Source organism: Myodes glareolus, chromosome 2 (genome assembly GCF_982192425.1).
Source record: "Myodes glareolus chromosome 2, mMyoGla1.1, whole genome shotgun sequence".
In the NCBI taxonomy this organism is placed as follows: Eukaryota; Metazoa; Chordata; class Mammalia; order Rodentia; family Cricetidae; genus Myodes; species Myodes glareolus.
The window spans coordinates 79,014,219-79,037,282 of record NC_142027.1 but is presented as its reverse complement, the minus strand read 5'-3'; the positions used below and the strand labels follow the sequence as shown (position 1 = coordinate 79,037,282).

The 23,064-nt window shown below is 47.0% G+C and overlaps 1 protein-coding gene and 2 long non-coding RNA genes across 3 annotated transcripts in view; 1 reads left to right on the top strand and 2 right to left on the bottom strand.

The window, feature by feature from the left end:
- Window positions 1-15,148, bottom strand: part of Liph (lipase H) — a 41,177-nt gene extending 26,029 nt beyond the window's left edge. Inside the window, exons 1-3 of the mRNA XM_048453829.3 lie at window positions 14,973-15,148; window positions 3,158-3,525; window positions 1,517-1,625 (exon numbers count right to left, since the gene is read on the bottom strand). Of these exons, the coding sequence (XP_048309786.3) occupies window positions 1,517-1,625; window positions 3,158-3,525; window positions 14,973-15,021 (526 nt within the window). The 5' untranslated portion in view covers window positions 15,022-15,148. The remainder of the gene's footprint in view (window positions 1-1,516; window positions 1,626-3,157; window positions 3,526-14,972) is intronic.
- A 306-nt stretch (window positions 15,149-15,454) lies between these two features.
- Window positions 15,455-18,761, bottom strand: LOC146895589 (uncharacterized). The gene is made up of 3 exons (XR_015000530.2): window positions 18,645-18,761; window positions 16,853-17,001; window positions 15,455-15,817 (listed from the first exon to the last, which is right to left on the bottom strand). It is a non-coding gene; the product is annotated as an uncharacterized LOC146895589 (long non-coding RNA).
- LOC146895590 (uncharacterized) lies at window positions 18,014-19,966 on the top strand. The gene is made up of 3 exons (XR_015000531.2): window positions 18,014-19,246; window positions 19,501-19,644; window positions 19,780-19,966. It is a non-coding gene; the product is annotated as an uncharacterized LOC146895590 (long non-coding RNA).
- Window positions 19,967-23,064: the final 3,098 nt, after the last annotated feature.

Sequence of the window (23,064 nt, the reverse complement as noted above, 5' to 3'; positions counted from 1 at the left end):
AACCTAAATCAAAGTCAACTGAGAAATATACCTGGAGAAGAGAAGCGTGAGAGAGGAAAATGCAAAGCCAGCAGGCCAACCTGTCCTTGTCTCAGGAAATAATAGTGACTTGTGTCCTTGGGTGACAGATCACGTTCCCACTCCTTGATCCAGTGAGCACACCCAAGCCAAGCAAGGATACTGGGGCAGAGAATTCTCCTGAGGCTGCGGGCACTAAACTTGAGGCTCAGAGCTGATGAGAACTGGGGACGTCATGTAGGTAGAAAATTGACTTGTGTCCAGGCCACAGGTCAGGTCACATGGGCCTAGAATAGCAGAGAGCCTGGCTTGGGGAATTTCCATAGTTAGAGGTTAGGTCCACTGAAGTTCATAGGGCACAGGAGAGAATAAGGCACTTGGGTAGAAAACACTTGGCCCACGCGTGGATTTGGCCCATTTCTTCTTAGCTCTGGTCAATGACATCAAGTTGGCAGCTTGAGATTAGTCACTACGGAGGAAGTCAGCACAGAAGCCAGCAATGGCTAGAAGTCAACACCCTGCACAACACCCCACTTCAACACAGCCTGGGAAGAAAACAATCCCACCTACCAGAAAAGGACTCCTAAAGTGACACCAACCCGAACCAGCTGACCTCTCTCTCTCCTCTCTCTCTCTCTCTCTCTCTCTCTCTCTCTCTCTCTCTCTCTCCCTCCCCCCTCCCTTCCTCCCCCTTCTCCCCCCCCCCATAGAGACACATTGTTTTGTAAAATATACTGATGTGAACTTTAAAAACTACTTTGTTTCCCTAGAAAAGTGTGTCAATTAGGAAATTGAGGCAGCTTTGACCTTTGGGAAATGTGGAAGAAAAGCAAACTTCCAAGACAAACTTTGGTAAGCAGTGCCCGCCAATGGGGAGGGGGGGGTGCTGGATTGGTGAGCATACCCCCAGATATATGTTCTGAATCATCTACATTTCCTCTCCTCCCGTACACATCTATCTCCCCGACGCCTTGCATTTAAGACCTGGAGTGAGGGCGGTTCCTGCGAAGGGGGAAAAGTTCTGTGGGCATCCCTCAGCCCCGTGAGCAGCTGTGGAAAATTCCTGAGGTCCAGAAAAGAAGTCTTTGTCCTTTAGGGTTTGACCTGCTGTAGTTTGGCATGTTTTCATTCTGGGTTTGCTAGAAAAGCTGATCTTTAGACAGCCAGACTCAGCCGCCACATCCCTTTCCCTCCCGCAAGTCTCCAGCCATGCCTGGAGAGTTCTAACTATGTAGTTCAGGCCAGCCTGAATTAAGAACAATCAAGGGAATAGATCAATATCCCATGGGATATTACTGGGGCGGGGGGGGGGGACTATAAGAGAAATAAAGTCACCGTCAAGCTTTTCTATGACACACCACAGTTTGTCAAACACACTACATATATTTTATTAAGTCATAGGCCGAAGTTAATGTTATCAAGGATTAGGTTGCCTGTTCGGTGCCCTCCCAGAGAGCAGCTACCCAGGTGAGACCCTGGTCACTGACATGAACCTTACCTGTGATTCTTCCCAGCTTCCCAGCGTACATTTCTCCCACAAATCCAGATATGTGCGCTCCTAGACTCACTCCAATCATGTAAATGTTGTCCAGAGATGCTCCGTTGACCTAGAATTTCATTCATAAATTGTGAGAGTTCAGGAAATGGACGGCACTTGCGGGGATATCCCAGCTGTCTACTTTGGAGGGATATTCTTAACTACCCTCCATCTGCAGTCTCACTCTTTTGTGGGGCATGCACGCACATCTATACACTTTTGTGTGCCATCCAGAGAGCAAAAGGTCTCATGCCCAGAGAGATGGCTCAGTGGTTGAGAACACGTGTTGCTCTTACAGAGAAGCCAGGTTCAATTCTCAGCCCCCAAACAGCAGCTCACAACTGTATATAACTCAGTTCCAGGGGATCTGATGCCTCCTCTAACTTCCATAGACACCAGACATGCATGTGGTATACACGTATGCATGCAGGCAAAATACACGGAGATATTTTAAAAAGAAAAAACAAATCTTCCCTTTTAAGTCAGCTGCCTCCCTCAATTGTGCTCCACCTTATTTTTTGAGACAGGATTTCTCGGTGAACCTGGAGATGGCTGACTTTTAGACTAGCCAGCAAGCCCTAAGGATTCTCCTCTCTCCCTTCCTGGGGTCCGGGATTACAGGCAGGCACTGTGCACAGATGTGCCCAGAGTTTTCACATAGGTTCTGGGAGGTGAACTCAGGTCTTCATATTTGTATGCCAAGTATTTATCAACTGAGCCTACTCCTGAGTCCCTAATGGTCTTATTTAAATGTCACAAGCAGGCTGGAGAAGTAGCTCAGTGGTAGAGCACTTGCCTCATATGTCATAAGCCTTAGGTTCAATTCTTAGCACAACAGAAAAAGAGGGACCATTACAGCATCCTGCAGTGCCGCTTCTACTATTTTAATGTGCAAATGAGAAAATCGAAGCCCAGAGTTGAAGTCATTTGGCCCAAGGAAAACAGTACAAAGCAGGATTCAAACCAACCTAACCACAAATTTGTCTTTTGGCATCTCCATTCCTGACTGCTGGTCATCAAGCAGGGACATATTTAGGGATTTCAGACCAGGGAGGGGACAATAATGCATTTTGATGAACCCCCCTTATATAGAGTCACCATCTCAGGGAAAGAAAGTGGGGGAGAGGATATGACCCTGAGGACAGGCTGCTGAACAGCCTGCTCTGAGCCACCCACATATCACCCGCCTGATGAGGACCTCACGAACAGCTCACATCACCACTAGACACAGTGGTCACTGCAAGCAATGTTTTCGCTTTTGCTTACAAAGGGCAGCTCCACTGGGCTTTGGTGGCGCATGCCTTTAATCCCAGCCCTCTGGAGGCAGAGGCAGGCTGCAAGATGAAGCTCCTTTCACAAGGCTTTTTGCCATCATCTACAGAAGAGTGCAAGGCCATAAAATCTACAGCATTTACAATGACATTGCTCCGTACCCCTTCCTCGTGAGGTGGCGATGGGAGCAGCCACACCCTCTTCCCCGGGTCTACTCAGATTGGCACAGTGTTTTTCCAAAAGTCCCCCACTATCCAACCAAGTGATGCCTCTTTGGCTTTCAGCTCCCAAACAAGCATCCAGGGTCATCTAAGAGGAAGTCTGTCTTACCAACATTTGGTCAATAAATTCCTTCAAAATAAGAGCTACTCTTCTGGTCTTGTCAGAGGCATGGGTGTATATCACAGTTGTCGCTCCTCGGTTCCAGTCAACAACCACCACATTCATCACTTCTACATTGAGCAAACTCAGGACCAACTCCTTCATCCAAACTGGAGGGGAGCCTGTTGGCCGGAAGCCATGGATGATGAAGGTGGTTTTCTTGGTCACATTTAATCTCCCCAGAGCCGTGGAGTTGATGAGCTGTGCACAGGGCTGGTTTCTCTGTGTGTAGAGCATCAGTCTCACGTTTAGTTCTGTGCCAATCACCGCACTGTGGAAGCTCAGTTTGGTGAAGGACGGGCATGTTTCATCCGTGTCTGGAAATCAGAATAAGATGGCGTCATGCAGTGTCTCCTACACAGGGTATCAGGCAGAAAAGTGCCGTGATCCATTCCTTGGCACGCTTACAATTCCTCACAGCGCCTCGCAAGGGCCTGAATCTACCTGCGTGAAATTGGAAAGTCATGCTTGTTCGGGTATTTCTAAGGAATGACCCCTGGTTGCTCTAGACGTCTTTCTCCAGACTTCTCTCAAGGTCAAAACCACAAGCTAGCTCAATGAAGCTTCCTGCTACCCTTCCAGCCACAAGCATATCCTCACTCCCCAACTCCATCAGCGCCTGTGTGTGCCTCACTTACAGTACAATGAAATCCCTTTCAGGATATATTCTGGGTGTTGTGCATGGGTGTGTCTGTTCTGTAAGACCTGTTGAATGGTAATTTCTCACCTGTGTGTCCTCAGAGACAGAACACAGCACAAGAGTCATCAGAGGGTCTTCATGGTCTCTTGTGCAACACCCTCAGCTGCAACAGTGATCAGAGTGTGGGTGCCCTGCCCTGAGCCCCTGAAATTGTAGGCATGTCAGCGGGTGATGGCCCCCTTTCCTCTCAGCTTCCCAAGCTCTCCTGTCAAGCCTTCATGTTGCAGAATATTAGTTGAAGATGTGAAACATTTATTTAATGTTGCAAAGATGCGTTGCAATCTCTTATGTTGCATTTGTTTAATTCTGTGAAGCTGTGTTACTTTGCCTGTCCAAAACACCTGATGCTCTAATAAAGTGCTGAATGGCCAATAGCAAAGCAGGAGAAAGGACAGGCAGAGCCAGCAGGCAGAGAGAATAAATAGAAGGAAATACCTGGGGTAAGAGATCAAGAACCCTAGTTCCATGACCAGACACGGAATAAGAAGGAAAGAAAAGATATACAGAAATAGAGAAAGGTAAAAGTCTAGAGGCAAAAGGTAGAGGGGATAATTTGAGAACTGCTGGCTAGAAATAAGACAAGCTAAGACCAGGTATTCATAAGTAAAAATAAGTCTCCTCCGTGTGTTTTTGGGGGAGTTGGGGAGCTGGTCCTCAAAGAGCAAAGAACAAAGAGTCAAAGAGTAAAATAAAAAGCCAACAACACCTTCACTCTGCATAACAGCCCTGCAAAGAAGTTGGGCTCAAAGAAGACACAGTACAAACCTGGAAGTTCTTTTCGTTGCCGCTTGAGACCGGATCTTAATATAAAAGCCGTATTAAGTAAGTCCGGCTTCAGACTTACTACATGGTCCAATCCAGCCCCATGTCTTCATCCCTCCCATCTCACCCTCCTGAGTTCTAGGACTGTAGCATGCCTGGCTTGGAGCATCTCCTTGGGAATGTTGCTCAATGGGAAGTGCTTGAAGACTGCTTCCAGTCGCTAAGGAAGAACCAGCAACAATATCGTGGAACAGCTGGGCAGGGCCTTGCTTAGTCACCAGTCAGGGGCACTGCAGAAGGGCTGGCGAACCGTGTGTGCTTATAACGACAGAGGATGAAGAGGCCACAGTGTCACCGTCCCAGTGTCACCGTCCCAGTGTCACCGTCCGTCCCAGTGTCACTGTCCCAGTGTCACCGTCCCAGTACTGACATTGGAACTGGAACCCAACTGTGACGGCGCAACACATAAATATAAAGTGAGAACCACAATCTGTCTTCTTGACAAAGGATCACCATAATAAATAGTGTAGGAGGGCTGTGGGAATGTTCTAGATTAAAAGATTCCAGAGACAGGATAAACTGGTGCATGACTTTACCCTAGGGTAGCTTTTGTGGTAGAAGGAGAAATGCAATAAAAAAAACTAAGTCAGTTGGAAAATTGATATCTAGACAATCAGGTATAAGTGTGGCCTCGGCTTTCAGTTCACGGAGACAGATAGTCACATGATGGTTAGTGTGATGATTTGGCTCCCATAGACATGTATATGTGAATGCTTAGTCATCGGGAAGTGGACTTAACAGTCACTGTCGCTGGGGTAGACCTTTGAATAGTTGCTTTTTGAAAGAACTTTGACCTTGAAAAATCATTGTAAAAAGCAGTAAAGAATTTTTATGGAAAACAGGGGTCATTTTCCATGATTTGTGGAATTGTTTTCCCGAAGGGGCGTCGCAGCTATCCTTTGGCTTTGGTCACAAGACGCCTCAGGCACACCTGAGGCTCTTGGTTTATTGTGTACTGAAAATGTTACACCATAAAGGACTAAAGTGTGAGGGCCTGTGATGCTTTCCTTTAGAGAGACGTACAGATTAGATAGGACCTTGGTATGAGGAAATACTTTACCCCCAAACCAGCCTTGTGTAACAATCAATAAATCAATAAATATGCCTTTGCCTGGCTGTTGGGGGTTCAGTTCATCGGAGACTGAACCTTCTTGCTGCCACACAGGCCTTAAAATTTCATCTTGAAGTGTCTTCTCTCTTCGATCAACCCATGCACCACAGTCCACTGTTGGAAAGTTTAGGAGCTTTGCCTTGTTGGGGTGGGTGTGGCCTTGTTGGAGTGGGTGTGGCCTTGTTGGAGTGGGTGTGGCCTTGTTAAAGGAAGTGTGTCACTGCAGATGGACTTGGAAGTTTCAAAAGTACAGTGTAACTTCTCTCTCTCTCTCTTTCTCTCTCTCTCTCTCTCTTTCTCTCTCTCTCTCCCCCTCCCTCCCTCCACAATCCCTCTGCCTGCAGTTTAGAATGTAGCTATCAATTATTCCTCCAGCCCCAAGCCTGCTATGCCTGTAACTATACCCCCACCATGATAACTGACAAACCTCTCAAACTGTAAGCAAGCTCCCAGTTAAACACTTCCCTTATAGACCTTGCTGCAGTCACTGGGTCTCTTTGCAGCAACAGAACAGTGACTAAGGCATCATAAAAGAGAAAACCCCAATGCTTAGAAACTGTAACTAAAGCATTTGAAGGTAAAGGGCCAGATTTCTTGACAGATGATTCAGAAAGTAGAAATAGGTAGCTAACCGATGATGAAATGTGTGTCAAAGTGTTAAGAATAAATCGGTCCAGGGCTGCAGTGTGGGCTTAGTGATTGAGCACAGGCTGTTGGAGGCCCAGGAAGTTCCACAAAGAACCAGTAACTAAACCTGTGCAAAGATTGGCTGCTGTTCTGCGTGCCCCCTTATTCCTGTAGCTTTTCTAAGAGTGTTCAGTTCTTCCCAAGTAAGCAGAAAGAAGGAAAAGGCAGAGATACAACTGTGATGGGCAGAGCAGCAGATGGACTGTGAGCAATGACATCAAAAGGTAAAGTTGGCCAGATGTGGTGGCGCACGCTTTTAATCCCCGCATTCAAGAAGCAGAGGGAGGTGGATCTCTGTGAGTTCAAGATTGGCCTGGGTTACACAGTAAGGCCCTGTCAGAAAGAAGAGGAGAAGGTGGCGGCGGCGACAAAAGCAGGGCTGAAAATGTGGCTACAGGATGAGCCTAGCAATATGGACCTGAATTCAATACCTAGTAGTACAAAAGAGGGAGGTGGAAAGGAATGGGAGGGAGGGTAAGGGAGGGGTAGGAAGAAGGGAGGAGAGGCAGGGAAAGGAAGGGAAGAAAGGAAATGAGGAGCGAGTGTAGGTAGATGCTGTGGTTCAAAGGGGAACGGAGCAGAGTTTGAAATAAATACAAGGTCAAGTGGGAAGAGGACAGAGGTGGGGCTGGAGGGATGGCTCAGCAGCTAAGGGCACTGAGTGCTCTTGCAGAGGACCTGGGTTTGTTACCCAGCATCCACGTGACCATGCACAACTTCCTGTAACTCCAGTTCCAAAGGTTCTGCTGCTTTCTTCTGGCCTCCAGAAGCATGAGACACACACATGCATATATTCATGCAGCAATATTCATGTAATATGTGCGCGCGCGCGCGTGTGTGTGTGTGTGTGTGTGTGTGTGTGTGTGTGTAAAGATAAAAGAGGTAAATGAAGAGTTCTGTGGTCCTTGGGTTTGGAATTTGACAGAATTTGGCTTTTGCAGTCGTACATAATGCTTCAGTCACGAGCTACCAGGAGAGGCCTTGGGGAGCTGCTCAGAGGTGGAACACATGTGCACAGGGCCCTGTGCCAATTCCAGACACCAGGAGACAAAAGGCAGAGAGACAAATAAAGGTGTGCTGTGGAATAATCCTTCTGTACACTGAATATGTATTACTCTGGTTGGGGAATAACAAACTGACCGGCCAATAGCTAGGTAAGATTTTTCAGAACAGAGAGGATGCTGGGAAGGAGGACAGAGTCTGGGGAGTTGCCAGCCAGACTCTGAGGAAGTAGGACATGTACAAAATGAGGAAACAAGCCATGAGCCACGTGACAGAACTTAAATAAGAAATACAGGTTAATTTAGGTTGTAAAAGCTAGTTAGTAGCAAGCCTAAGTTATTAGCCAATCATTTATAACTAATGTTAAGTCTCTGTGCAGTCATTTGGAAGGGGCTGGTGGAACAGAATGACCTCTGCAGTCTGACAGAAAACTCTGCTTACAAAAGGAGAAAATTCTAATTGGTTTCCAAACACAATGTAATGACCAGAAATCGCATTATTTGAAATACAATTATTTGCAAACCACCCCATAAGGCACTATCCCACATTTTGCTTCACTGAATGAGGGCAACTTGCTTGGGAGCACAAGTCACAACACCAAGCCAGCGAGCATCTTCTGCGGCAAGCCAGAGAGGTGGTAAGGGACCAGGGATGGAACAGGAGGAGAAGACCACAAACTTGCAATGGGCCACCAAAAGGCAAGGGAACCTTGGGACATCACGGGACACCAGAAGGCAAGGGAACCCTGGGACACCATGGGCCACCAGAAGACAAGGGAACCTTGGAACACAATGAGCCATCAGAAAGCAATGGAACCTTGGGACACACTTGTTCTGAGTTCCCTCAATGGAAATTTGAGAACTAATTTGTGTTGGTCAGTTTTTTGTCAACTTGACACCAGCTAGGGTCATCGGGCTACTTTTGGTCATGGCTTTTTATCCCAGTAATAATAACCAAAGTAATAGACAGTGTTCTGGACCCTGCCTCTACCCTGGTAGAGTCAGGCATGGCTTAGGTAGCTAGTAGGTCAACGATTCCGCGTCACCCACCCCTTCACTCACTCTTCCTAGAGAAGGCATTGCCCTGGAGAACAGGGGCTGTACCCGTCTGCTAGGAGAGCCCCTCCCTGAGCGACACCTCATGTTTAACTGGTCATCTTACAATACAGGGGGAGCTGTGGCATGGGGCTGAGCCCTTTGGGTTTTGTCTGGCCACAAAGCTAAGTTTTCCTCCAGTCTGTGTAACTTCCTCTCCAGGTGGCCTGGGGAAATCATGCTGTTTTTCACACGCTGCCTGTCTGTCCAAGAGAGGAATGTGGCTGGGATTGATCCTGAGTGAGGTCATACTGGGGAAGACAGCTGTCCCTTTACCGAGAAGAGGACTACTTCATTATTACTAGGTCTGCTCATCTTAAGACACACGGACCTTAGACCAGCGGGCTAGAAGCCGCACATTCATCTGGGCCCTTGAGAGACAGGAGATTGATGAGCTGAAGGCTAGCCTGGGCTATCATGAGAATGTGTTACAGAGGGTGGGGAGGAATCTGTAGAAAGCACAGGGGACTTCTCCATGCCTCCTGACAATGCCATCTGCCCTTTAACCCCATCTATCTGAAACATGAGAAATTGCACCTGTCCTTTTCTGATTATTTTGAAATTTAGTTACTCTGAACATTTCCTCCCATCCTATGGTCTTTTGAATGAACATGGTCCCCAAAGGCTCATATATCTGCATGCTTAGTCCCCAGTTGATGGACGGTTTGGAAAGGTTTGAGGTGTTGTGTTACTGAGGCATGAGCTTTGAGGTTTCAAAAGTCCATGGTAGGTTCTCTCTCTCTCTCTCTCTCTCTCTCTCTCTCTCTCTCTCTCTCTCTCCCCCTGTGGATACGGATGCAAAGCTCTCAGCTACGGTTCTAGCACCACGCCTGTCTGCCTGTCTGCCTGTCTGCTTCTTGCCACAGCAATGAACTAACCTCTGACACTGTAAGCAAGCTCCTAATTAAATACTTTCTTTTACAAGAGTTACTTTGGTCATGGTGCCTCTTCACAGCAATAGAACAGGGACAAAGACACACCTCTATCCCATGAAAGCTGTCTTCTTACAGGTAACTTTGTCTAGGGCATTCATCGTCAGTCTGTCTGAGGTAGTCTCTGAACAGTGCTGAGACAGAGGCTTGCCCTGCTCAGTCTTTCTAACCCTTCCTTTCTCAGGGCCCTGCAGCATGCTGGGACATCTTCTTGCCCACTCTTCCCTTCCCCTGGATCCTGCTAACAGATCTCTTGGGCTGGTTGCTTCCTTTGGCTTGGCTGGATTATTTTAAAATTACGCTATTGAGTAGTGGCACACACGTGTCTTGGTGTGGAGGTCAGACAGTGGCTGGCTCTCCCCTCCCATCATGAGGGTCCTGGAGATGGAACTCTGGTTAGTAGGCTTCTCAGCAAGTGCCTTTAACCATTGAGCCATCTCACTAGTCCCCTCGGCTTGGATTTTTGAGACAAGGTAGCACTACATAGCCCACCTGGCTTCAAACTCATCATGCTTCTGCCTCAGTTTCCCTAGTCCTTGAATTATAGGTATGTAACACCATGCCTAGTTCAAAATTAAACTTATTGTTTATTAATTTTTTCCTAATTATTTTTTCTCATTGAAAAATGTTTTATGAGTCTATCATGTACGTGTTTAATATCCACAAAGGTCAGAAGAGGGCATCAGCTCCCCTGGAACTGGAGTTACAAATGGTTATGAGCTGCCGTGTCGGTGATGGGAATTAAACCTGGGTCCTCTGGGAAGGCAGCAAGTGCTCTTAGGCACTGAGCCGTCTCTCCAGCCCATTAGTAATTATGCAGTGTTGATGACCAACTCAGGGCCTTGTGCATTCTACCACTGAGTTCCAGCTTTGGTTCCCAGAACTAAACATTTAAAAAAAAACAAACAAACAAACATGAGTTTGTGGTATCATGGACCATGTCAGAAACGAGGTTAAGCTACTTGGGGTCAGGTATTGAGTTGCTGTTGTTCTTGTTGTCACAAATGTGTTCCCAGTATTGGAACTTTTCGTTGGAGTGTCAAATTCTCAGACACTCCAATTTGGAGAGCATGCGAACAGGAGACGTGAGAAACTAGTGAGTTCACACAAAGAGAGTTCTGTGTGTCTTAGTTTATGCTAGTGTGTTTATAGCTACGAACTATTTTATGCCTCCTCCCAAAGGCAAACAACTTTTGGGCTATTTTATTTATTTCTTACAAAGTCAAGGTTATTCAGAGTACAAGTAGGTAACCACAGAGTGTAGTAAACTGGTTTTTCAGGCTTCACCTTCTCTCATAGTTCACTGAAACTGGAGAAACTGTGTCTGTTCTTTCTGGGCTACTTACCTTGAAATAGCATTTATTACCGATGACTGGAAAATCACAGTGAAATAGACTCTGTGTACGATATCCTTCAAGGAAGGATCTGCGTTCTAGTCAGAGGTGGCATGATTGTTCTTTACGACCTTCTTTCTTATGTTAAAAGAAACAGATTCAAGTAGAAAATCAGGGCAATCTTCAATGACCTTTTTACCTTGTGTAGCTCAGGCTGGACTTGAACTCACTATGTAGCTGAGGATGATCTTGAACTTCTGATCTTGCTGCCTCCACTTCTTGTGTGATGGGATTAGAGGTGCTATATACCACACCCAGGTTTTGAGGTGCTGGGGATCAAATCCAGGGCCTCATGCAAGCTAGGCAAGCGCTTTATCAACTGAGCTACATTGAAGTTCCACTGGCCTGCAGTCCCATTGCGTTTTCTTATTATCTGGCCAGGCCTACGTGCATACCGTCCATGGATGCTCTCCTGCTGTACTAGCTGAGTTAAGTGGGTATTGTCTCATAAAACTTTTAAGTATTTACCATTTGGTTCCTTACAACGTTTGCTTTGTACAGTGTCTTGATGAAAACACGATACAGTTTTGGGGAAAGCGTGGGTGTGAGAGTCAGACCACCATTCACTAGCCATGTAAGTTGGCATAATCAATTGCCTAACCTCTCTTGCGCCTCCATCTTGCATTTATAAAACGACCATCCCAATGCTAATCTTTGAGGAAATGCTACACAGAGGCGAGTTGAATTTGAAGCCAAAAACTTGTGTCCTTACACACATGTACTTATTTGAACATGAAATGTCTTCCATAGGTTCATGTGTTCAGACACTTGTCCCCAAACGGTGGCACTGTTTGAAGAGGCTGTAGAACCCTTGGGAAGTGGGTCCTAGCTGAAGGAAGTGTCCCTGAGGGCTAGGCCTTAAGGATTAGAGGCTGGGCACCCTTCCAGTCCCAGCTCTCTGCTTCCTGACCCGCTCAGCTGTAACAGCATTATGAGCTCCACCCCGACCATCAGCGTCAAGGTGCCCTGCCTTCCCGCCATGAAGGACAGTGTTCACCTGCACCGCGAGCCAGAGAAACTCTTCCTCCCTTAAGTTGCTTCTGCCAGGTATTTTGTCACAGCAACAGGGAAATGAATTCAATACGCTCTGACAGAGCTGAGGTATGGCTCAGAGGTAGCGCATAGTGTGAGGCCCTGGGTTCGATCCTCAGCGCCACACGCACGCACATGCGCACACACAAATATCCTTTGGTATTTTGAATCAACTGCACACAGTTCATCAACACCCTACCATAAAGAGAATAAAAGGGAAGGGACTCTCTCAATAAAGCTGTGTGATTAGGTCTGTTTACACAGCGTCAACAACACTCATAAACTGCCGCACAAGGAAGTAAAGGCAGCCTGGGCCACCAAGGAACAGGTTGCTGATTAGAAATGACTCTTTTCACCAGCAGTACAGGTGATAGAACAAAAAGTAGTCTGTCTTTAAGTAAATTTTTAGCCCTTTGTTCACTATGCATTTATTTGCAATACCTTTGCTATTTTAAATATTGCGTTATAGCATCACTCACTGGGAGGGTTAGATGGCTCAGTGGGTAAAGGCACCTGCTGCTAAGCCTAGTGACCTGAGTTCAGAACCCAAATAGCGGGAAGGAGAGAGCTGGATGTCAGCAAGTTGTTCTCTGAATTTCACTAGCACCTTGTGGTTTGTCTATATATGCACACACATGCACACATACACAAATAATCACTTATATGTAATTTTAAGTTAAAGAGCATGGCACTGGAGAGATGGCCCAGCAGGTAAGGTCACTGGCTGCTCCTCTTGAGGATTGCTAGCACCCACACTGTGGCTCACAACTATCTGTAACTCTAATCTCCGAAGATAGGGTGCCTTCTCCTGGCCTCTGTGGACACTGCATGCACACGGTGCACAGAATACATTCGGAAAAACACTCCGATACATAAAAATCTCCAGAAAATGAACAATCGCTTGGCTTCTGAGTTTCGGTGTCCCTCCTCGTACATGTTGTTTCTGGGGAATGCCATTGACCTCACTCACTTTACCCACGTCCCCAGACTGTCAGGGCTGGTCTAAGAATCTTAAATGATGCCTAGGAAGTCTCCAGAGCCTTGGCACACAGTAGATGCCACATAGCAGCTGTTGATGTTGGTGACAGACCGGGACAACACTATTTCCCACCTATGGTTGTACAGAGACTTGAAGTGGTGTCATCAAGAGGACTAGAAATAAATCCCAATATAACTAATATACAATTTCTAGGTCAATTCTAAGCCTCATCTCTCAGCATGCCTTTATGATTTTAACAGTTTTGATCGGTTTACCCACAAGGCTATCTCTCCAGCCCCTCGTCAGTATCCATTTAAAACATCTTTGGGCATTTCTGAAAAGCATCAGAATGAACTTAGTGAGTATTTTTCCTTTCCCTCTTTTTGACATACGTATCTGTGTGTGGTGTGTGTGTTAATGTGTATACATGGTCACATGTGTGTGGGTGCACATGTATGAGGGCGCTAGTGCATGCGGAGGCCAGAGGTTGACAGGTGTCTTCCTCGATCGCTCTCCACCCGGTAAACGGAGTCAGGGTCTCTCGCTGGGACCTAGAGCTCCCTGATTCAGCCAGCCCAGCCGGCCAGCTTGCACATGGATCCTGTCTCAGCCCACAGAGTTCTGAAGCTATAGGAGGGCCTCCGTACCCCTTAGGCAGTTATGTGGTTTCATCTTTTCTTGGCAAGCTCTATATCCACTGAGCCATCTTCTCAGCCCCAAAGATTACTTCCATTAAAATTCGCTTATTACTGGAGCCAGCAAGATGGCTCAGCAGGTAAAGGCAGCTGATACCAATCCTGACAACCTGAGTTCTCGCCAGTGCCCACCCACACAGTGGAAGGAGTGAGCCGACTCCTACAAGCTGTACTCTGCACGGGCACCGCGGCTTGTGTGCCCACACATATTAAGTAAATACAGCCATAGAAATAGTTTCCTATTTGGACCTTATCTAATCCCGGACCAGAGCCATTTCTGCTCCGTCTACTCTGCTTCTGAGGTTTCCTGTTGGTTTGTTTTTTCATTTTTAAAGTTATTCTTGGGGTTGGAAATGTAACACGGTAGTTGAGTGATTGCCCAGTGTGTGCCCTAGGTTTAAAACTAGCACCATTTGCCTCTACCCCAAACAAAGATTATTTCCTTAGACTAAATCACCTGCAACGCTTTTACAAGTCACAGAACGTGACCGGTGTACAGGTCTGATATCTGTCCCGGTGCCCCAGGCCTTTGATCCCAGCACAGAGGCAGACAAATCTCTCAGTTTGAGGCCAACCTGGTCTACGAGAGTTCCAGGACAACCTGGGCTACACAGAGAAACCCAGTCTCGGAAAACAAACAAGCAAATAAAGACTGTGTCAGAGTCACAGTCCCAAGCTTGGTGTGGAAAGGAAGTAGGTTCCTGGAAGGGCTGAGAGTAAATTTCCCTTTCGTTAGCTCACCATGGAGATGAATATTTTTGTTTTGCTTTTATTACCTTTTTTGTATTGGAAATTGAACCCGGAGCATCATACATGCTAGGCATGTATCTTACAACTGAACTACGTCCCAGCCTGGTAATGAATAGTTATTTGAGTTATAAATATACCAGGCACCGTTGTAAGGAATTTATGTATATATAATTTGGGGATTTTGTAATAATATTTAAATAATGATTTAAATATACCTAAATACCTAAAAGTATAATAATTTACCCTTGCTAAAAATATGAAAAGAAAAAAACAAAAATGAAAAAACTTACCTTCTCTGCCTTAAGCATCATAAAACAATTTTTTACATTTAAAAAATGGCATTTAATTTCATATATGTGGAAAGACACAATTTAGCTATGATGCGAATTAATACTACCATAGCTTTTTCAAGTTAATTCAAAGAAATAACAGTAGGATCTATGCTTGAGTGAAAAAAAATCAGTATAAGAAAATTCATTTTACCATAGTTCCTGGCCTCAAAAGTGCTCACATAGAACTTTGAAAGTCCATTAACATTTTTTAAAAGCATTGGCTAAATGACTTACCTGATTTCACCAAGCACAACAAACTGATAAGAAAGTACAGCCTCAGCATAGGGACTCTCAAGAGAACATGTGTGTCCCGAACACCAGGATGTGGCCCACTCAGCAGAGCCTGGCAGAGTCGACTTTCTCCCAGTGAGCTCCCTCGCCTGACTTAGTGACAGCAGGAAGTCCCTGAGGGAGGGAGGCAACCCGGCTAGTCCTGTCAGGATCTTTGGCTCCTCCCCTCCGCAATAAAAGGTCTGGGATTTTCTGCTTGCACAAACATCTGCTCGGTACATATGTTAATGTTTCATTTGCATCTGAAGGAAGACGGAGTAAAAAGTTTCATTCTTCGTGGGCGGTTTACTATCTGTCTGGCTTGGTGTGTTGAAATCAACCTAATTTGAGAGCCTTCTTCTTTATGAATGAAATAACAAATCCGGTCAGTGTTTATCCCTGGCTGCATAGACAAAACCACTTTCTACAAGAACTCACAAGCACGCTTTCCACAGAAGTCAGTAAAGTTTATTAACAGCATTTGATTAAGTTCAGGTATACGGCTGTGTTTACAAATGTATCCTTGCCGCAGATTAAAGACCTCTTGTACCCACCCCTATTTTTACTACTCTCTTTCCAGAGTTCTTATCTCCCTCACAGCTGAGTTCTTATTTTTATATTTTATTTATTTATTGGAGGTAGTTAGGCGTGCCATGGTTCCCGTCCTTCCTTGTAGAGGTCAGAGGACAACTTGTTTGGTCCTCTCTTTGCATCATGGGGATCTTGAAGATGGAGCTCACCTTTTCCTCAGGCCTGGGGCAAGCAGGAGTGTTGGCCCTCTATGCCGACTCACCCACCAGCTCTTCTCTCTAAAGGGAAAGATGAAATCCTCATCTCTCTAATCTTTCTAATATCTACACTAGAAGTAACTAACCCGGCATGAAGAGGCGACTGTGGATGAGTGGGGTTCAGCTGTAGAGAGGGTACCCACCCCGTGAGCAAGCCCTGGAGAAGCTGAGAAGGTGGACCACTAATGACAGGGTAGGCCGCAGTGATGTGATCCGCTTTCTAGTGAAAATTCTTCAAGCATCAAGCTTCTGGTTGTTTTATAAGTTTAAAAGGGATGAGAAAAAAAACCACCCACCCTTTCATCCAAACGTCAGGCAAACCCATTAGTCATTTAGTCTAGGTATCTATGCAAAGTGCTTCTTGACTTAGGTATGGTGGCACGTGCCTGTAATCCTCATCCTCAGGGGGCTGAGGCTGGAGGATTGCAGGTTTGGAACGAGGCTAGGCTCCATACCAAGATCCTATCTCAAACAACCGTGTGAGGTAGGGGTAGGAGGAGACGATGACCGACCTGACGCATCACCTCTCATCTATGTTCATGGACTTGGATTCTCTGCTTTTAACCATTAAATGGCAGCAGCAGATCTCCCTGCAATTGCTGTCCAAGGAATCAGTTCATCACAAGCACTTGGGGGCAGGGATGGGGGGCTTTTTAACAGTCCCATGGAGCATGCACGGTAAGGCCCGCACTCAGACGGCTAGGTGAGAGAAAACGAAGTCCAGGGCCAGTCTGGGCTCCATGGCAAGACCCTCTTGAAAAGGAAAACAGACCGCGCTTGTCCATCCCTGCATCACACTTGAGACCTAATGAACGCGAAGGCCCTGACCCACTAGTCTGAGTTCAGATCCCATACCTTCCACTCACTACATGGCTCCGATAAATAAAACACTTAAGTTCTGCATGTCTCAACTTTCTCAGCAATGAAGTGAAGATAAGATCACCCAACTCTCAGAGTAATTACACAGATTAAATGAGGTATTGCAGTTGAAGTCCTCCGCATCATGCCTGCTGCCAAGGTAATTGTTCCCACCATTTGGTAACTCCGTTTACTAACTTCCTGGCCATGCAGCTGGCACGGGTCTCCTCCCTCTGCAGGCTGCCGAGTTGACAAAAGGCCTTCAAGACTGTGAGGATTGTGGACCTCTTTCAAGTCCTTTCATGAACACTGCAGGAGCACACTACAGTGGGTTTTACTATTGTGTCCTGTTTGGAAAAGAATTAAGGAACTGTCAATAGGAAACTCAAACCAACACTTGTGCTAAGCCTTGCTCATTTGAAAACACTGGCTCTCTAAACAGAGAATTGTTCTGTCTCTTTAAGGAACCTGCCCTGGAATGTGCCCCTCCCTGCTGGATCAGTGTAGTTACCTGATAAACAAATATTTGTTGAGTTCATATCAGTTTTGAGTGCTTATCTGGACTAGCCACTGTACTTTTTAGGCGTACACTAGCCAGTCCTACAGGAATAAGGCCGTCCTGCTGAGCCGTCCTCTGGTGTTGCCAAGGGTTACGACAGAGAAGGCCCACCAACTTCATGGCTGGGTGTTCTGTTTTCCTTCCAGCATTCCTAACAGCAGAGAACCAATGGAGGAACCTGTTCCTTCTGTTTCAGATGAGTACAGATGTTGACACTGTAATAGAACTACCAGTGTGTACTAGGAAAAGGAGACACCCCAAAGGTGGGGGAGAGGGGGATAGAGCAGCCGTGAGTATAACCACATAGCGCGAGGTTTGTGACTGGGGATGGAATTCCAGGCCTTGAGCTCCCTAAGCAAGAGCTCTACCTCTGGGCTGTCTTCCCAGACCCGCAGGAAGCCTTTAATGGTGGAGCATTTCTGTACTTTCATTGAAGTGGCAACTGCGGGAAGCCATGCAATGAGGGCACAGACACACACACAGACACATAACGGGCACACACATATACACACAGACACACACACAGACACACATGGGCACACACACATACACACAGACACACACATGCACAGAGTCTGAACTAGGTCTCTGGGTCATGCCAGGGTACACGTTCTGGTTTTGATAGCATATTATTACTTCTGGAAGATGATGAGCTAATGGGAAACTGGGTGGGTACATGAGGACCTTCTTTCATTGTTTCTGCAACTTCCAACCAACCAATAATTATTTAAAGTAAAATGTGTTTTAACAAAAAATGGGTCAACTCTTTTGTTGTTTTTTTTTTTTTTATTTTGAGACAGGGTTTCCCAGTTGGAACCAGTCCTGGACCTTGCTCTGTAGACCAGGCTGGCCTCGAACTCACAGAGATCCGTCTGAAAATGGGTCAGCTCTTACACTCATTGAAAGAGCAATAATTAGGAGGTGTTCTGAGGAAGCCCTGCCCTTATCTCCATTAACTAACCAAGATTCTCTCAGTCTGATGGCCCTAATGTGAGACCACAACTCACAGGTGTCACTGTCCCTTCAGTCCAACCTATCATCATCATCACCATCATCATCACCATCACCACCACCATCATCATCATCATCACCATCATCACCATTATCATCATCATCACCATCATCATCATCATCATCATCACCACCATCATCATCATCACCATCACCATCATCATCATCATCATCACCACCACCACCACCATCATCATCATCATCATCCTCATTTAGTTCAGTCTCCTGAGACAGAGTTTCATGTAGCGCATGCTGTGTTTGAACTTGCCTTGAAGCCAAAGCTGGCACTGAACTCCTGACCCACCTGTCTCAGTCTTGCAAGTGCCGGGACTGTAGGTGTGAATCACCCCTTCTGCCTCTCCGACCTATAGTGTGTATTGCGTATTTGTCTCCCCGCGCCCCCCCCATTTTCCCACTCACCACAGACAGCAGAGTAGAAAGTGGCAGGCCAGCTTCTACTGTGTGGACCGGAAAGGCAGGTATGGAGGCGTGACGGAACCAGGGAGAGGTAACTTTATTATTCTCTTTCCTGACAACCAGGAAAGGTGACCTGTGTCCCCACCCAGCCTGGTCTAGCGCTGCACTGCTGTGTGACTCAGCTGTAACACCCTTTGGTCAACCTGCTTGTCTCTCACTTGGAATACAAGTTCAGAAAGATGAGTCAGTTTCCTCAATTCATATCCAACAAAGAGATTAGATTTATACTCCCCACACTACATATTTCTCTTCCTCCCTCCACCCCTCTCTCCTTTAAGTTGTTTACAGTTCTTGGGGTTTTTGTTTTTGGTTTGGTTTATTTCTTTTTCCCCTGTTTTGTTTTATTTTCTACTACTGAGTGTGGAATGTTACCTAGCACTGTAAGAATATATGTCGCTGTGATTGGTTTAATAAACAGGCTGACTGGCCAATAGCTGGACAGGATAAGGAGGGAGAGAGTCAAACAGAATGCTGGAAAGGACAAAGTCAGAGGAGCATTGAGCAGACACAGAGAGAAGCAAGATGGACATGCATATTGAGAAAAGGTACCAAGCCACATAGCAAAGGGTAGATAAAAATATGAGCTAATTGAAAATGTAAGAGTGAACTAGTAACAGGTCTGAGATATTGACCAAGCATTTGTAATTAATATTAAGCCTCTGTGTGGTTACCTGGGAGTGACTTGCAGGACAGAAATGTTTGCCTACAACTGAGCCCTGACCCCTCAACAATTTTCAATTCTATTTAATTTTTTTTCCTTTTTTTTTTTTTTTTTTTTTGCTGTTGTTGTGGTTTAAAGAAGCTGCTTAAGTCTACGACAGGGCAGAATAGAGCCAGGCAGGAAAACTAAACTGGATGCTGGGAAAAAGAAGGCAGAGTCACATATAAGCCATGTACTTGCTGCAGAAGAGAGACACACTGGATAGTGGGCAGAACCTTGCTGGTAAGTCACAACCATGTGGCCATACACAGATTAATAGAAATGGGCTAATTGAAGATGTAGAGCTAGCTAAAAATACCCTTCAGCTATTGGCCAAACAGTATTGCAATTAATATTGTTTCTGTGTGTTTATTTCAGGTCTGGGTGACCACGAAACAAACAAACAGCCTCCACCAACCATTGTTTACTTATTTTTAACCTTTTTATTGATATTTTGTGGGCACGCCATGCATCCTGAACCCACTCTTCTTCCCATGGCCTTGATTCCACCTTCAGCCCTTGTACCCTCCCCTAAAACAAAATTTAAAACTAACACACACACACACACACAAAATAAATAAATAAAAATAAAATAAAACAACAACAGCAAAAACCAAACTAAAAACAAAAAATCTCAGCTTGGAAGCTGTAGTGTGGCCCAGTGAGTACACAGTACACCCTTTAGTCCATTTATCTTAACTTGTAAGTGTTCACTGCAGTGAGTCATTGGTCTGGTTCGAGGCCTCTGGCTTCTGCTCCACCATCAATACTGGACCCTCACTAGGACTCCTCTTGGCTAGCCTATTGCTGTCTTGTGCCGTGGAGGTCCTGTAGCTTTGGGTCTGTAGAACTCGCCTCTTCGCATGCTCCAGCACTCCACAGTTGGGGAGGATGTTGGAGTGAGCTAACACATAGGCCTGGTACTGGGTCTGAGTGGTAGCTGGGTGGGAGAGCTAGCCAGTTCTCCCTCAGGGTCTCCACCCAGGAGGGTGGCTGCCCAGCTAGCTCACCCGTGTAACAGACTGCAAGGAGCATAGCCAGCTCTTTTCTCAGACTTTGGGTCCAGGTCACCCACACTCACACCACGAGGGCCGACTTTACTGTTTTGCCACACTGAGGCACTTGGTGAGGGGTGGGACCAGCTTTTCCCTTCTCATGCCCCCAGGCCAGCTCTGCCACTGGTGGAAGAGTGTATATTTTCCTTACCCTTGCCACCCCACGGCATACGAAGGAGAGGGTGGGGACAGCTCTCCTGCTCTCACACCCACCGGTCAGACTCACTGTGACCCTGCCCACTGGGTCAGCTCTAGTGTGCCGCCCAGGTAAGGGGCGGGGCCCACTCTCGCATGTGCTGCAACTGGTAAGGGGCAAGGCCCCTCTCGCACCTGCCAGAGTGGTAAGGGATCAGAGGAGGGAGGACTTTTTTTTCCTCACCTATGCCACCACACGATAGAGTAGGGGGCAGAGTCAGCCCTCCTGCTCCCATGCCCCCTGGGACAGTTCACCTGAGCCCCCACCAACAGGGTCAGTTCTATTTCGCTGCCTGGGTGTGGTGCAGGCTCTGCTCTCCTAATGGTGGGTACGATGCCAATTTCTCCCACTTCATGAGCTCAGGGTCAGCTCTCCCACCCGCCACAGGTGGCAAGGGTGGGGGGGCATTTCTCTCTCTCCCACTCCACCATAGGGCAGAGGAAAGGTGGGGCTAGATCTCCTGGGCTCCGTGCACAGCACCAGAGCGCCTGCACCTCTGCCAACAGGGCCAGCTCTACTGTGCTGCCGGGCTAGGTGCAGGGCCCACTGTCCTGAGCGCTGCAGCCCAACTGTGGAGTGAGGGGCAAGGTCAGCTCTTCCACTCTCGTGACCCCAGGACTAGCTTTTTCTGCCTGCAGCAGATGGTGAGAGTCGAGGAGCAAGGGGATTATATATCCCTCCCCCATACCACCGGTGACAGATTGTGGGGCTAGCTCTCCCACCTTCAGGGCACCAGCAGGGACAGCTCTATTGTGCTGTCCTAAGGAGGTGTAGGACCCTCTGTCCCAAGTGCTGCAGTTGGTGAGGGGCAGGGCCTGTTCTCATTCCCTAACCTGTGAGGGGCGGTACCAACTCTGCGCAGCCCTATCCTCACGGCCTTCAGCGGTAATAGGAGACCCATACCAACACAGCCCACTGCTGCGGCATGGCCCCTAGCAGCAGCCCATGGCCCCAGATGGCAGCACAGGCTACTCAGAGCAGAGGCTCAGTCCTTAGACACTAACCTGACCCTAGGTGGCAGTCCAGTCCCTGACATCCTTGTGGTCCGGTAGTACTAGCGCCATGAACATCAATGCAGACCCCAGCTGCGGGAGTTGGAACATGGACACAAACATCGTCCTTGGCAGCATCCTGAGACCGGATGTCACCATGGCCTCACTGGCAGTGCAAGTCACTTAGATCGGCATGGACTCAATGGCAATGTGGCCCTCAGACCTCCCCCCACATGACCCCAGCCGTGGGCCCAGATCCCCGCTTCTGCACAGCCTTCAATAGCAACGAGCCTCACACATCAGCACACCCTGGTTATGGCAGGGCCATGTTGCTGTGTATTTTTGTAGTGCTGCGGACTGAACTCAGAGCCTTGAGCGTGCTGAATGCTGAATAGGCATTCCACCATTAAGTACCTCCTCTCTCTCTCTCTCTCTCTCTCTCTCTCTCTCTCTTTCTCGGATTTTCGAGATAGGGTTTCTTTGTAGTTTTTGGTGCCTGTCCTGGAACTAGCTCTTGTAGACCAGGCTGGCCTCAAACTCACAGAGATCCGTCTGCCTTTGCCTCCCAAGCGCTGGGATTAAAGGCCTGCACCACTACCACCCGGCTCTCTTTCTTTTTGTACAGGGAAATCCATTGCAGGTCCTGGAGATTCCCGGACACTGCAGCACCAGTTGCCAGTGAGCTAGACTCTCAACCCCTTTCAAGTTTTATTTCAAGACAGTCTCACTAAGTTTCACTGACTGGAGGCTGGGGAGATGGCTCAGTCAATGAACTGAAGCCACATGAACATGGAGACTTGAGTTCAGGTCACTAGCAAAAATTCCGCAACCCACCCAAGAAGCTGGGTGTGGCAGTATAATCCCAGCATTAGAGATGGGCAGACAGAAGGCTCCCTGGGGTTTGCCAGCCAGCCTAGCCCTAGGTTCTCCAGGACACCTTGTCTCATAAAAGTCCATATAGGTATGTAACCGAAATCAATGAAAACAGAGGCCAAGAATTTGAAAAGGAACAAGGAGAGCTATGTGGGAGCGTTTGGAGAGAAGGAGGAAATGATGTAATTATACTATAATCTCAAAAATAAATTTTTAACCTTATTTTATTTACTGATTCTTTGGGAATTTTACATCATGCACCCCAGTCCCACTCATTTCCAAGTCCTTCCATGTCTCCCCTCCCCTCCACCCTTGTAACCTCCCCCGCAAAAAAAAAATTAAAAATTAAAATTAAAAAATAAGAACATCTTGCCGACCCCTCTGGGCATGACCTGTTCCTCTACCAACCATCGCCTTCTCTCGGGCATAACTGTCGCATGTCTAGACCCTCTGTGCATGGACACCTCATAGATAGGGAGGATGTTAGGGTGAACCAATGCAAAGCCCTTGATCTGGGCCTCAGGTGGCAGTGCAGGCCTGTCACATC